Genomic DNA, 15,457 nt, shown 5'->3' on the forward strand with positions numbered 1-15,457 from the left:
GCCCAATCGCTGGTCGCGGCTGCGTTTGCGGGTGGGGCTTGAGACCCTTACGGTCTGAGGTAGACGCCGGAGTGCCCTGCGTCCCCTTCGGCGCTGATGGATCCTTCGTCCTCGACGAAGAAGAGCCGTGGGTTGTGTGCTTAGGCCTATGGGGTCTGTGTGCGTCCTTGTCGCCGGGGTGTTCATCCCCATAAGCAGGGCGTGAGCCGAGCCCGTCGGGGCCGGGGACGGACGTCGAGGAGCGCGAGCGCTCCTTCTGGGAGTTAATGACTTCCGTAACGGACGTCGAGTTATCACCCTCCTCGTCACTTTCTGTAACAGCGGCGGCGGGTGAGGAAACTGACTTCGACATAGCGTAGTCCGCCCACCTCTTAACCTTCCATTCTTTAAGAGTTCTTGGTTTCAAGAGCTTACAGGCCGCGCAGCTGTCCTCTTTATGATCGAGGGGCAAGCAACGATTACAGAGCTTGTGTTTGTCCTTCCAAGTGTATTTGCCCCTACAGCGTGGGCAAAACTTAAAAGGTGTCCTCTCCATAGCTGAGGCAATAAAAACTGGTGATAACAACCCCAAGGGAAAGATAGGGGAGAAAGAAAGACATTCTCGACGAGAAGATAAAAGTTCGAACCCCCACTCTCCCTACTGTATGTTGGCCGGCGAAGCCTGGCCACGTGTTCGGCAGCGCCGAAGGATCTCCTCCGTCTCTTCCCCTCCGTCGAAAACTTGCTCGGCGGAGAAACAGCTTCACAGCTAACGTCGAGGGGAGGGATCTTTAACAATAAGTGTATATATAAAGGACCGAGGCCCGTAGTAAGTGTTTAGCAATGTCTCTCTAGGTGCTCCGCGTAAGGCGACCATAAGCTGGGCGGAAAAAAACAATCTGAGGGACCTCGACGCGTGAGGGATTGTGGGTAGAACGCACGTCACTATAGGGATAGTGTTACAGACACGCCTTGTCGACGTCCCCTTTTCGACTACGAAAAACAAAATGCAGTACTCCGCAGTGACCACTGGATGTCGGACCTATGCACAGCATGTGATTCTAAGCAGATTAACAAACATCAGAAATATATATATGTACATTTGAAGCTTGCTCTGCAGTTCGAGGCTTTTGATGGGGCATGGAGCTCGATCAGTCATGTCCTCACTGCTTGGTGGCCCATCTTGAATCTCCTTTTCCACTATTCTTAACAGCACTTTCGGTAAAGAGACCACTCTTGTAACTTCCTTGATTCTGAAAGTCTCTCTTCAGATTATTGTGATGAGGGAGATGACTCCTCAGGCTCTCTTCACTTTGAAGTTCTTTCTATTCTTTTGAGGAGGAAGAAGATTACTCTTGACACCCTCCTAACTCTTGGTGACTTTGATACGGTTACTGTGATGAGGGAGATTACTCCTGATGCACTCTTCACCCTTTCCCAAGCCCCTATCGGTCCTACTGTAGCTCCCATTACCTTCTGTTTGCTGGGGTCACATTGCCGGTTCTTCCTGCGGTGTTGGGTTAGCTGGTTCCCTTCGGCTGCTTGCCGTAACTCTCTATTCATTCCCCCCTGCACTCTTGAGGCTCCGCAGGGTCTCCGGGCTCTTCATACCAGCGTTGTTGACAGACCACACAGTCCACCACCCTGAAGTCACGCCACCGTCTGCCTTCCTCCAGCGTCTTCTCAGGTCAGGCCACCCTCTGGTTTTGGAGGATTCCTCTGACCTTTCAACAGCGACATCTCGACCGAGGACTTGTGAACTCTTCAGACTTCCTATTTCCCAGGTTTCAGCTTCGCAGGGCTGACAGGCTTCATGCCAGCTTCCCCTTTCAAGGAGTCCTTTCTTGCTTTTTATGTCCTGCAGCTGGGTCACCGCCAGCCGAGTACTACAGTCTTTCCATAGTGTCCCTGCAGTACTCTTAACACCTCCTCATGCCCACCTCGTCCCAGTACTGCCTGGAGCAGAAAAAGGAGTAGTTTGCAAACGCCTTCAATCTTCTTCCTCTCTGTACTTTAAGGAGAAGAGTCAATATTGCCTTGTAAATTCCTTTCATTCTACCTCGTCTTGGTGGAGTCAAGTAGTACATAAGGAAAGAAGGAAGTATTGCAATTGCAGACAGTAGTCCTCTTAAGTTGGTTCTTGGAAGACCTCGAGGATTGCCTGGTCTCAAATGATAGGGGTTTAGGGATTTCCATCAGGGAGCGTAAGTCCTTGTCCCAATGAGGGAAGACTCTCCCTAGGAGGCCCTGCATTCCGACACCCATAGGGGGATTGTTGCATAGCTTGTTCACCTCCCTAGCCTCACAGGGAAGGGCTCCCCCTCTGGGGAGAAGTGACGAGATCCCATGAATCGTCACACACAACAGATCCTCATACTCGTCCGTAGAGTTGGTGCATTGAGAACCATCCGTCTGATAGTTGTCAGTGTCCATATCTGTCAGCGTGGGTGGTGGCAAAAGTTGGGCCCCTGGGGCAGTCCGAAGGGTGGCAGAGGAACCAAACCTTCTTTCACAGGAAAAGCATGTGCTGTGATTGAGAAGGCAACGGGTTAAGCTGGGAACCCTTGCTGAAGCTCTTAAACCAGTGTCTGTAGTGTGGACAAGAGATCCATAGACATGTCCCATGAGCCAGAGGGTGCAGGGGCCTGGTGAGGTCTGGAAGTCGTGTCAACTTGGACAGGTGTCTGCGTAGATTGTGCACTTTGGAGAAGGTTAAGCAGGACCTTGGTTAGGTGAAACCGGTGTTTGCAAGAGGAGGCACACTACCCTCGTCATTGTCAGAGAATACTCCTTTTGGTACGTCAATGTCAGAATTGGAACCATGCTATAGCAGTTGGTCAGGTGGGGCCATGGATGGACAGGGGACCACAGGTGGTGCATATGGCACCAGTGAGAACAGTGGCTGAGTACGAGTTGGGCTGGGGAGGTAAGACAGCGCTGACTGGCACTCCCTGCCCAGTCCAAATCCTTTTGGAAAGGATGAAATCAAAAGGCTTGTGGACAGGCTTCACCATCGACAAGGATGAGTTTTCCAACAACGAGGTAGATGGCACAGTTGACTTAGATGTAGATGAGGTTGATGGAACAGACATAGTTGATTTGTTCATCAATGTAGTTGATCTGGTCATCAATGAGGTGGTCGATGGAGTTGTCAACAGGGTCGTGAAAGAGGACTTAGGACGTCCATGGGTCAAGGCCGGGGTCACTGACCAGGATGATGTAGACGGAAGGGCCTTAGTCGTGGACAAGCAACGCTTCTCTGAAAAATGCTTTGATGATGAGGGTATTCTCATTGCCATAGTAGTCACTGAGGCGACCGTAGCCGTGGATGAACACATCCACGAAAATGTTGACGAAGGAGCAGCCTGACCGTGCGACCCAGGTCCTTTTCATTAGTAGATTAACATACTGTTAAACTTCAGCAGAAGAGCTTGACTGCTTTTATTTTTTTATTTACATATATAAAGCGCACCAAAACCTTAGGCATAAGGGCGCTGTTACATACATGTTACTCTTAGTGCTTAGGTTATGGCAGAGCTACACCTCATGGTACAGGGGCTACTGCCGAAGTACAGGTAAGCGCGTTACAGTCAGGATTACAGGACAGGGTGAGGCAGTGTGTGTCAAATCCAGTAGTTGCATATATAGGCTTCTACACTAAAAGATCCTTCTGCATTGTGAATGATAATGTCTGCAAGTGGCCACAACTCCATTCTTGGTAAAAGAAGACTATGTGGGGCTATATGTTCATGAATGCACATATTGTGCACCAAAACTATTTCCTTTGAGCATGTGCAATTATTTCTGTAAATAAAACAGTTAGACATTATGACTACAAGTGGATCTAACCCTCTTACAACTTTAAAGCAAGTGAGGTAAAGTGCTTCATTTTATGGAGACCAGTGAACAAATATGCTAGAACTAGGTTTCATTCCTTGGTGACATTGAAGTAGTGGTTGCTATATCGGAGAAGCAAGTTGAAACGAGAATCAGCTAGAAAGAAGTAAAGAGAACAGTACAAAATATGTCACCCAAATGGTCTGTAGCTCAGGCTTTGGTTAAGGAGGGAGGGAATATATGTAATATAATTATTGAACATTGTTTGCACATATGGGTAATTATCTTCCCGGGGGGGGGGGGGGAGTGCTAGAGAGCCCCTCGCAGCTGAGATGGCTGCCTTTTCCTGAGCTCTGTGAGGACCGTCGAGGGGGGAGCCCAGTAACGCTCCCACCGGTGAAAGAAGCTTATTATGCCAGTCGGGGCTCGCTCGTGACACCAATGCCCAGCTGTCGGCAAAATTTGGGAGTGAATCGCCGTGCGAAGGTTCTAACGGCGAGGAGAGCTCTGGAGGCCGCATTTGCAGAGCGGCTGGCGTATGATAAAACAGTGCCACCTGGGAGCTGAGGTGACGGTTGAGCCTGGACTTGTAAGGCGTCGCTGTGACAGGAGAGGCACTGTGCTGAGGGAGAGGGCTGCTGGTGGCCCGTCAGCCTGGAAAGACCGAAGCTGAGGAGAGGTGCGGGACCAGTGTTGTGTACTCGGCAGCTGTGGAGCCCGCTGCGGCTCAACTATGGAAGTCAACAGCTGCATGTGGAGCGGCCGCGGGGGCTCGAAGCCTGCCAAATTCAGCGGGGTGGGGAGTGCACTCTGCAGTGGCCGCAGGCACGGCCACACTTATCAGTGCCTCTGCACTGGATCAGTGGTATAAGGCGGTTCCCCACAATGGAATATTGCAGCAGGTGCCGGCAGGCCCTTGTAGAACTTTCGGTAGAGTCTCGACGGGCGAACGGGACCGTATAAGCAACGGAGGAAGGTGAGGTGAGGTGAGGCGCTGAGGTGATGCCCCATAGTGTAGCCACTGGGGCCGGCGGTAAGGAGGAACGGTTGCATGGCCAAGGGCAATAAGCGGCAATCTCGAATGCCTTTCACTCAGAAAGAGAGCCTTGGTGGTGGGGCCGAGAAGATGCTGTCGCCGCAGGATGATGCAGGTAAATCTGGCCCTTCTGGATGGGGGAGGCCCTCTGGGGGCCGCAGGGGAAACACTGACTTCAGAGCTGGGCATGGTGCTGTCGTTGATGCGGTATGGCTTTGCATCCCTCCACACGAAACTTAACAGCATGGACTACAAGGTCGACCGCATGCAGGAGTGAATCGAGAACAAGAGTAGCCGAATCTCCGAGACAGAACACAGGGTGGGGGCCCTTGAAGACTCTGGTGGTGAGGCAATGCAGGCAATTTGCGCCCTGCAGCGTGAGGTCTCTGCTATTAAGGACAAGAATGAGGACCTAGAGGTGCGCTCTCGGAGAAACAACATCTGGGTGGTGGGGGTCCCGGAATGCATACCGCAGCAAAACATGGAGGTCTTCATGGAACAGTTTATCCGAGAAGTGGTGAAGACACCGTTGCTGTCGACCCAGTTCTTGATCGAGAGGGCACAGAGTATCACAGGTGGCCCCCTGGCCGGGCCACAGCCTGCACCCAATAATAGCGCGCCTCTTAAATTACAGGGACTGCAACGCCATTCTCAAGAGGGCCCGTGAGCTGGGAGATTTGACTTACAAGAACTTCAGGGCGTCGTTCTACCCGGACTTCACCCCGACGGTGCAGAAGGCACGTTTATCCTTCCTGGCAGCAAAACACACTCTTCGTGAGAAAGGACTACAATATGCCATGCTGTACCCATCTAAGCTGCGTGTGCAACACAGAGGCCGAATGCATTTCTTCACAGACCCGAGTGCAGTACACAGCTTTCTGGAGTCGTTGCCCAAGGAGTGACTTCAGTGAAGGGAACTCAGTAGGGGGGTCCTCGGCTCTGGTGTTGTCTAGAATCTGTTTAATGTGGAGTGGAAGGAATCTTCTTGGTGTATTACGGGCCTGAGCTACTCCTGCGAGCTGCCCCTCACAACCACCATATGTTTTAGACGGTGGGCGATAAATAAGCAAGCCCATTTAACAGATCATTGCAATGGCAGGGTTTAATGGGAAAAGTAAATGCCTCCACCCCCCTGCCACCCCTGAGGTCCAGGGGTGGGTGAGACTCTTGGTGGTGGTGTCCGGTGCCCCTGAGCAGTGGCCCAAGGTGTTTGGCAAGTTGGGGCAACACGGTGCAAGGGGTAAATCCACTGCTAGTTGGGGGTGGGTAGTGTGGGTGGGTGTGGGAGGGGTTGTTATCGTGGTAAATTTGGCACGTTCGGTTGGTGGGGTAGAGGAATGTTGGGTGAATGTTATTTGGAGCTGGTGCACATCACGAGTACATGGTTTGGTGCGGTGGGAAGGGACAAAAGTCTGCTGGGGTGAAGAAGCCTTGTATTCAATAGGACGAGAGAAATGGCTAACTGCAAGGTCATATACTGGAACGTGAGGGGGCTTAATAATCCCCGTAAAGCACATAAGGTGCTGCAATACTGTGAAAGACATGGGACAAAGGTGGCCCTCCTACAGGAAACCCACCTGGTAGGGATAAGTAACGAGGGAGTGGCTAAGTTCTGGGGAGAGAACAAGTACTACACATCTTATTCCACGCATTTGGCTGGGGTAATGACAGTGATACAGAAATCGCTCCCGTTTTGCACTAAAGAGACTCTGGTGGACCCAGCTGGTCGCTTTGTGATTGTCTCAGGGTACTGGGGATCAAGGCTGTTAACATTTGTTAATATCTATGGCCCCAATTGGGATGACCCATCATATTTTGAATGCTTGCTATTCATTTGTCAAAAATATGCGCACACCAACCTGGTCTGGGCGGGGGACCTTAACCTGGCCTTAGACCCAGATTGGGACAGATCCAAGGGGTGCAATCGGCCACGATCCAAAGCTGCTGAGATGGTAAGGAATTGCATGACCGAGCTGGAGCTGGGGGATGTGTGGAGGTTGCTCAGGCCGCAGCGGAGGGAGTACTCTTTCCATTCCTCAGTCCATAATACATACTCACGCATAGATTATGTGCTGGCGGGTCCCCCCCTGGCCCGTATGACAACTGACTGCTCGTTGCTCTCTACAACACTTTCCGATCACTCGCCAGTTCACTGGTCCCTAGATTCAGGTGGTGAGACCATCCCTCGTCCGTTCTGGAGGTTCAAAGCAGCCTATGATATGATATAGGACTATGACATAGGGCCTCATTACACGGTAGGCGGTAACCATGGCGCTATTCGCGCCATGGTTGCCGCCGGTATTTTACCGCGTCCGCCTTGGTGGATGGCGGAATTACTGCCTTACTCCAAGGTGAGCGGGGGCGGTAATTCCCCATTCACCAAGGCTCTTCCCTACTCCCATTTTTGCCCCCATAGGGCATAATGGGAATGGGGAAGGTGCTAATTACGGTACCGCAAATTGCGGTACCGTAATTAGCTCCGAGGTCCCTTTGCGGCACCCTACTTTAACGGCTGGTAAAACCAGCCGTTAAAGTCGGATCCCGCAAAGGGAACTCGTAGTAAGGCGGTAGGGGTTTACCGGTACCGGTGCCCTTACCGGTACCAGTAAACCCCTACCGCCTACCGTGTAATGAGGCCCATAGTTTATAAGAGCGAAATATTGACTCTGGTCAAACAATATTTCCAGGAGAACCTGGGATCGGTCCTGACGATGTGTTATGTGTGGGAAGGGTTTAAGTTGGTGCAACGGGGCGGGTGTCTGTCATTGGAACTGGGGACCCTGAAGATGCTATGGAGGCAACTCTTGGAAACTGAGAGGGAACTCAAGGACCTTGAGAGTAGAATGGAGGCGAGGGCGGGACGCAGACTCAGAGACCAACATCAGGGAAGCGATTGATTGGTTTAACGATCTGGCGGATCGGGAGATTAAATACCTGGTGAGACCGGAGATGGCATGCCGGTACAGGAAAGAGGGAAGACCGGGTCAGCAACTCGTGGCAATAATTCGGCGGGAGAGGGGAACTGCTAGTATAGCGGCTGTGAGAAATGAAGGGGGCGAGGTAGTGGTCAATACGGAGGCTATCAGATATCTTCCGCACATATTATGAGCGACTGTATGCATCCAGAGGATCGGCCCCAGCCCCCGAACTAGAGCAATATGTATGGGAGGCATCCCTGCCTATGTTGCAGGGCGAGGCAGTGGCAGCCCTAGTGGTATCCATTACGCAGGATGATATCCTGCATGCTATTCGCTCCCTGCCGTCTGCAAAGGCCCCGGTACGGATGGGATCACTGCTGAATTTTATAAAGAATACAGCCCCGAAATAACCTGACACTTGCTGATGGTCTGGGAGGAGACAATGAAGTCAGCTCCCCCTGACATTGAGAGAGGCAGTGATCAAGCCAATACCAAAACCCGAGAAGGATCCTATGGAGTGCTCGTCCTAGTGCCCAATGTCCTTGCTCAACCTTGATACAAAGATTTTCGCCAAGGTGCTAGCGGACCGCTTACTCCCACATGTCTCTAGCATGGTCCACGCAGATCAGTTGGGATTTATCCCCGGGAGGTCGACTTCACTGAATCTATGCAGGCTCTTTGCTATCCTAGCCCAAATCGATCCAGCGGTGCAGGCAGTCGCGGCACTCCTCGATATGGAGAAGGCATTTGACTCCGTGGAGTGGGACAATCTGTTTGTGGTCCTGCGACGGATGGGTGCCTCCGAGTATTTCCTAGCGGCAGTGCGGCTGTTATACGCAGGCGCGAATGCACAAATTGGGCTTGATGGCAGACGGTGTAAACCTTTCCTGCTGGGATGCGGGATCAGGCAGGGTTGCCCGCTGTCACTGTTACCCTTTAACTTGGCGATCGAGCCATTTGCGGCTCGTCTGAGGAAATTGCATCTGGCGAAGGGCTTGGCGATGGGCAGCGTAAGAGAACTGGTGTCGTTGTACACGGATGATGCCATCCTGTATATTAAAGACCCAGTGACCAACCTGGGTCCGCTCTCGCAAGACATAGCGACGTTCAGGCAATTGTCCGGACTCAAAATAAAGTGGACTAAATCTGTCCTCTTCCTGCTGAATGAAGGCACGAGACCGGGGGATAATGGAGAGGTGAAGTGGGAACTTGAATCGGTTAAGTACCTGGGTGTGCAGGTGAGCCGCAACGCTACGACACTGCTGGCTGACAACCACATTGTGTATTTGAAGGATTTGCGGACCAAGGTAGATAGATGGTGCAGGCTACCTCTGTCCCTGCTGGGCCAGATTTCGCTTTCCAAAATAATGATAGTACTAAAACTCTTTATTTCTTCCAAAATATCCCGGAGTGGCCAGGGGTGAGATTCTTCGTCGAGATTAGGACCCTACTGTGCAGGTTAACTTGGCACCTGCGGCCCCCACATGTGAGCTGGGATGGGGGCGCCTAAGCTCTACTTCATTGCCGTGCAACTGACCTTTGCGATCTATTGGATCCCGAGGGCACCCCGTTATCCTCATGTGCGCTTAGAGAGAGACTTGGTGTACCCCTGTTCACTGCAGCGGACCCTCGTTTCACGGAAAGCCGCGGACAAATGTAAATTTAACCTGGTAGCGTGCAAGATCCATGCATAGAACCGCGCCTTGAAGCGTCTCCGAATCAACATCCCGTTTTACCCGGGCCTTCGCCTGTGGAAAATTGGGAGCATCCCCCCGACGTGTGACGAGCCAATAGTCTGAGACTCGAAGGGGGCGGGGATCGAAAGCATGGACGATTTGCACCATGCAGAACATTTGTATCCGTTGACCTATTTACAGAAAAAATGGGAGGGGACTCCACCGTGTCCTACAGTACCACCGAATGCAGGCAGCGTTTAAAACATGGTTCCCTGTAGTTTCATGTTGTCCCGGGGACGACCCCAATAATGCAGGCCCTGGTCGGCTCCCCAACATCGAGGCGAATAGTGTCTATATTGTATGGGATACTTCAGAGAGATACCCTCTGTGAACCCCTCAGATGTAGGCAGCAATGGGAAAGGGATGTGGATACCCCCTTCACGGACAAAGAGTGGGCACTTCTTTGTGAGCGCACACACAGCGGGGCATTCAATACATGGCTGCAGTTGATTCAATTCAAAACCCTCCATAGGGCATACCTGGCACCTGATTGCATCCATAAATTTGACAGTCAAAGGGAGAAACTGGAGAAACCAAGGTGCAAAACTGAGTCGGCAGACTTCATCCACATGATGTGGCTGTGACCTATGCTAAGGGAATTCTGGTGGAAGGTGGTGGAAGTGGTGTCTGAGGTGGTGGGAAGATGCCTCCCTTATGACATGCTGTGTTGCACGTTTGGTTGGCTGACTGTTCTGACAAAAAGTACCTGGAAATTAATTACAACGTGCATGATAATGGCCAGACGGTGTATCCTAATGAGGTGGAACCGTGCAGCCCCTACAGATAACCGCACCTGGCTTAGGCATTTGGTAAAGCTCAAGGATTCGGACATTGAGTATGGGCTGGTATACGGCCGACAGTCCTCCCCAAAGAATATAGGGGCCCTTTTGTTGCCTACTTAGTGTCCCAGGATTCGGAGATGGCCGAAAGTGAGCTGGCAACTGGATCGCAGACCACGAGGGGGGGAGGGGGCACCTGTGAGTAGAGGAGAAAGACATAGCAGCTCAGAACGCTCTGATTGGAGGATGTGCCTATTTTGTATTGCTTATTGTTATCTGAAGTTGCCTTGACCCTCGTAGACATGCTTTAACCACTTTTCAATGTCCCTCCCACTATATGTTATTTGAACAGTGTAAAGATTGAGGTACTGTGATGTGTAACGATTAATGAAGAAAGCGTTACAAAAATATATATATATCTTCCCTGTTCTCTACCTATCCCCAATGTCCTCCTCAATTCCTTTATTCAGAATGGGGGGTAAAAGAAGACACAACCATACATGAGACGGATGGAAATGGGAAGGACGGCAAGGGCGAAGGTCACAGGGGCAGAAAGCTGGATTTGCTGTGAGGGAGTATTTCTTAGTAAATGTCAGATCTAGTATGCATGGTTAATTATATATTAATAGAATCTTGAAAGAAGTCCCTTACCTGAAACTGATCCGGTGTGCCAATGGTATTCTTTTTCTTCCTTATTGATGCAATCTCTTCTGTTTTGAGTTTGAGAATCTTCTGCTGTTGCTCGTTTTTTAACTGTAGCTCCTGATAAAATCAAAAGAAAACTGTAACCATCCCTTCAACTTTATGAGTTTTCTGGTGGACTTAATTTATACCTTATTTAAAATATTAAGCTTTATGACAGGACACCTTACTCAAATAGCACCACAAGACAAGCAACCTAGGAAGGTTATTCATGGGACACTATATCCAGGAGGAACACTAAATGGGACACCCAAGCATAATGGTGGGGCAGGGGGGTTGGGAGGTGCCATGCAATCCACCCAAACACCATTATTTCGTAGCTGGTCGACAAAACAAAAGTATGAAGAGGGAAGCACCCGCTCTACCTGCAGGAACTCCAGCCTGCCACACATTCTCAATGACATTCCATGGATATTGATGGCACATTGGGCATGCCTGCTGGGTCCCATGCATGGATAGGGGGAATGCCTGTGTGACGTTCTTGCAGCACAGCCAATAGAAGTATTGGTGGCTTTACCTTTTCAGAGACCTATACATGCACAATTTCTACATCACTGGAGTTCTAATCTCCTGATCACACAGTATTCCCCCAAACCCAGTCATTTCTTTTACAGGGTTCTTGGAGATTAGGCTACGAATGCTTTCTTATTACTGATATCATAATCATCATCATCTGTCATTTGTGTAGCGCCTTTCACCATTGGTATGGTCCCAAAGTGCTCCAGGTTGAACGCCCATAGGGTACTGAAATCCAGGTAAAGCAAATTCATCAGAGGAGTTAGAATGCGTGCAAGCATTTTAGCCAAAGCGAAGTTGGGTAGGGGTAGCCAGGTCCCTACTAGCTACCCATATTGAGCTGCCAAGTGGATGGGTGCTTTGAAGTTGACAAAAGAGAGTGTGAGAGTAGTAGATTCATTATGTGTCCAGCTAGACCGGATTTTTGTCATGGAAGGACTGCTGCATTCTAATGGCAGAGGAGTTGTGCAATACGTTGTCAGGAATAGAGTAAGGTTGCAGATGTATGTGAGTGACTGGCCTTGCCATCAGTTATCTTCCATAAGCATGTAAGGTGATTCGTACCGGTCTGCTGTTGCTGGCTTCTTGGTTTAATAGATGCGGTAAAAGGAGTGATATAAATGATGAAAACTGGATACCATACATTTAGGGATTGGGAGACAGTATTTTTTTTTATAAAGTGTGACAGTGGGTAAAGTAGAGCAGCATCCAAAAGGCAAGGAAGAGGCCATGAGGTAGGTACTGTATTCAACGTGAGTGGAGGAGAAGGGGGTTAAAGGAATAACAAGAAGGACAGACACAGAGCTGACAAGTGAGTAGATGAAAAAACAGTAGTAAGTGTGGGGAGACATCCCATAGCCAGGAATGAGGGAGCATGGGTTTCTGATGTCCTTAAGCAATATTTCAAAATTAACACAAAAATAAGAAATGTGCCTAAAATCAGGCACTAACATTCAATTTCAACTTCAGAACACTATTAACGGAGCCAGGCAGTTTGGTCAGCTCAACACCGAAGAGTTACATGCTTAGTGGATTCACATGCTAATGAATATTCCCCGTCGTCAGGCTGGGAATCCTCGGTAAGGAACAAGTTACTTACCTGTAACTGTTGTTCTCCAGCATGGGTCTGGCATGGATTCACATGCTCATGAATATTCCCCGTCGTCAGGCTGGGAATCCTCGGTTAAAAAAAAATCAGTATCAGTTTCGTTTCTGATCTGTCTTTCTTAGTAGTAACCAATCACTGATCTCTGGGTCATACTGCCCCCAGCCAATGACTGCCCTCTCCCTAAGCCCCGCCCCTGGCAGCCATCCTCAGATTTGGTAGCACGCCAAGTGGCAGTATGACCAAGTGAAGAGCCGCAGAGGGGTAGGTGGGAGGGTTCGCATGTGAATCCATGCCAGACCCATGCTGGCGAACAAGTTACAGGTAAGTAACTTGTTCTTTCTCCAGCATGGGGTCTGGCATGGATTCACATGCTCAAGAATAAAAGAATACATAGCAGTATACACATGCACAACCACGCGAGGTGGCAACAGGCTCAACATTAAGCAATACAACAACTCAACATTAAGCATCTCTTACCTCCTCACCAGGCTCACCTTAAGCGAACAGGTTGTGCAGCACTGCTTGGCCGACCCTGGACTCCTCCCTGGAGTCCCGATCGACGCAGTAGAATCTTGTGAAGGTGTGCGTCAACCTCCACGTTGCAGCCCTGCAGATGTCCAGCAGGGGCACACCAGACAGGAACGCCGTGGTAGCAGTGATCGCTCTGGTTGAATGGGCTTTTGGATGGCCGGGCAGCGGTCGGTTTGCCAACCGGTGACAATGCATGATGCAGCCGGAGAGCCATCTGGAAATGGAAGTCTGCGAGAGAGCCTTCCCTTGATTCACAGACCCAAAGTTCACAAACAGTTGTGACGTCTTCCGAAAACTCTTTGTGCGGTCCACGTCTAACTTCAGCGCTCTAGCTACATCCAGCGAGTGCAAAGTCCTCTCGGCCGGCGTCGAAGGCGACAGAAAGAAAACTGGTAACATCAAGGGCTCGTTGAGGTGGAAGTCCGACGGCACCTTGGGCATGAAGGAGGGGTGCGTCCTCAGCACCACCCTCGTGTCATGAAAAGTCAAGTATGGAGGCTTGAATCTCTCCCGCTCGTCGTGCAGAGGTGATGGCCACGAGGAACGCTGTCTTCCATGACAGGAACTTCAAAGGCGCCGAATGCATAGGCTCGAATGGGGCCCCCATGAGCCTGGTCAGCACCACATTAAGCTCCCACGCCGGGGCAAGAGCCTTCACCGGAGGGAATGATCGGAATAGTCCCTTCATAAACTCCTTCACCAGGCGATGAGACCACAAGGACGCCCGTCCCGTCGTCCTGGTATATCGGGAGATGGCAGCCAGATGTATTTTGATGGAGGCGTGAGCCAGTCCAGCCTTGGCCAGCGACAGCAGGTACGGCAGCACTTGAGGGGCCGTAATTCGCAGAGGGTTAATCTTCTGTGCACGGCACCAGACAGAGAACCTCTTCCATTTATGACCGTAACACTTGAGAGTTGAGGACGCCCTGGCCTTTGCAAGAACCTCTCTGCAATCGGCTGGGATATCATACCCCCCAAACTCTAGTGCTGCAGGAGCCAGGCCTGCAAGTTCAGCGACTGTGGGTCGTGGTGGAGAATGGCGCCTCCTTCTCTGGAGAGAAGATCCGAGTCCGCCGGCAGCCTGACTGGCGGGAACGTTGACAAGTCCAGAAGGTCCGGGAACCAGATCTGCCTCGGCCACGCCGGTGCAACGAGGATCATCCTGCACCTGGACTTCTTGAGCTGGTTGATGAGGCGGAGCAGCAACGGCAATGGAGGGAACGCGTATAGAAACAGGCCGTCCCAAGGGAACGAGAAAGCATCGCCCATGCTCCTCGGCTGTCAGAACCTGCTGGCGAACCTCTGGCACTTGGAGTTCGTCGCCGTCGCAAACAGGTCGATCTGGAGTTTGCCCCATCGTTGGAAGAGTCGATCCACTTGATCCTGGCGCAGTTCCCACTCGCGGCACGAGTGCAGCTTCCTGCTGAGTGAATCGGCGATGGTGTTTTTTATTCCTGCCAGGTGGAAGGGAACCAGAAACATCCCCTGGGTGACGGCCCAGTGCCACAGATCCTGGGCCTCCTTGGATAGGGCTGGGGATCTGGTGCCCCCCTGCTTCCGTATGTAGAACACCGTGGTGGTGTTGTCGGTGAAGATCCTCACCACTTTGTCCTTGAGGGACGGGAGGAACGACTTGAGCGCCCAGAACACCGCTCGGAGCTCCAAGATGTTGATATGAAGAGACCTCTCCTCCGGTAGCCAAAGGCCTCTTGCGTGGAGATCTCCGGTGTGGACCCCCCAACCCTCCAGAGAGGCGCCCGTAGTCCCCGTCTCCTGAAACGCCGGGGTTTGAAAGTCCATGCCTGTAATGAGGTGAGCCCGGGTGCCCCACCATAGGATCGCCCGACGGAACTCCTCGTCGAGAGGGATCCTGTCCTCGAAGCAGCCCCTCGCCTGAAACCAGCGGGCGTCGAGGAACTCCTGTAGCGGACGCATCCGAAGTCTGCAAAGGGGCACAAGGTAGATGCATGAGGACATCATCCCGAGAAGGGACTTGATGGACCTCACCCTGGCCACGTCCGTGGCTAAAAGGCGTCACACCTTGCCCAGGATGGTCTTGGTCCTCTCCTCTGAAGGGGAGGCCAATTGCTCCACTGTATCGAGCTTTGCTCCCAAAAACAGTGCTACTTGCGATGGAACCAGGTGGGATTTGGGGTAGTCGATGGCGAACTCCAGCTCCGTGAGCAACCGGACGGTCCTCGCCGTATGATCGACGGCGAGTTCCCTTCTTTCTGACGAGGAAGTACCTTGAGTACACTCCGGTGCCCCGGAGCCTCCTGGGGACGAGCTCGATGGCACCTTTCTTGAGCATCGCC

General features: G+C 51.4%; 1 protein-coding gene across 1 annotated transcript in view; it reads right to left on the reverse strand.

Moving 5' to 3' along the window:
* The window catches only part of KIF27 (kinesin family member 27), a 1,764,776-nt gene that overhangs the window by 544,480 nt on the left and 1,204,839 nt on the right, over nt 1-15,457 (reverse strand). The window contains exon 12 of the mRNA XM_069625864.1: nt 10,937-11,047. Within this exon, the coding sequence (XP_069481965.1) occupies nt 10,937-11,047 (111 nt within the window). The remainder of the gene's footprint in view (nt 1-10,936; nt 11,048-15,457) is intronic.

This window comes from Ambystoma mexicanum, chromosome 6p, assembly GCF_040938575.1.
Source record: "Ambystoma mexicanum isolate Mex_15411 chromosome 6p, UKY_AmexF1_1, whole genome shotgun sequence".
Lineage (NCBI taxonomy): Eukaryota > Metazoa > Chordata > Amphibia > Caudata > Ambystomatidae > Ambystoma > Ambystoma mexicanum.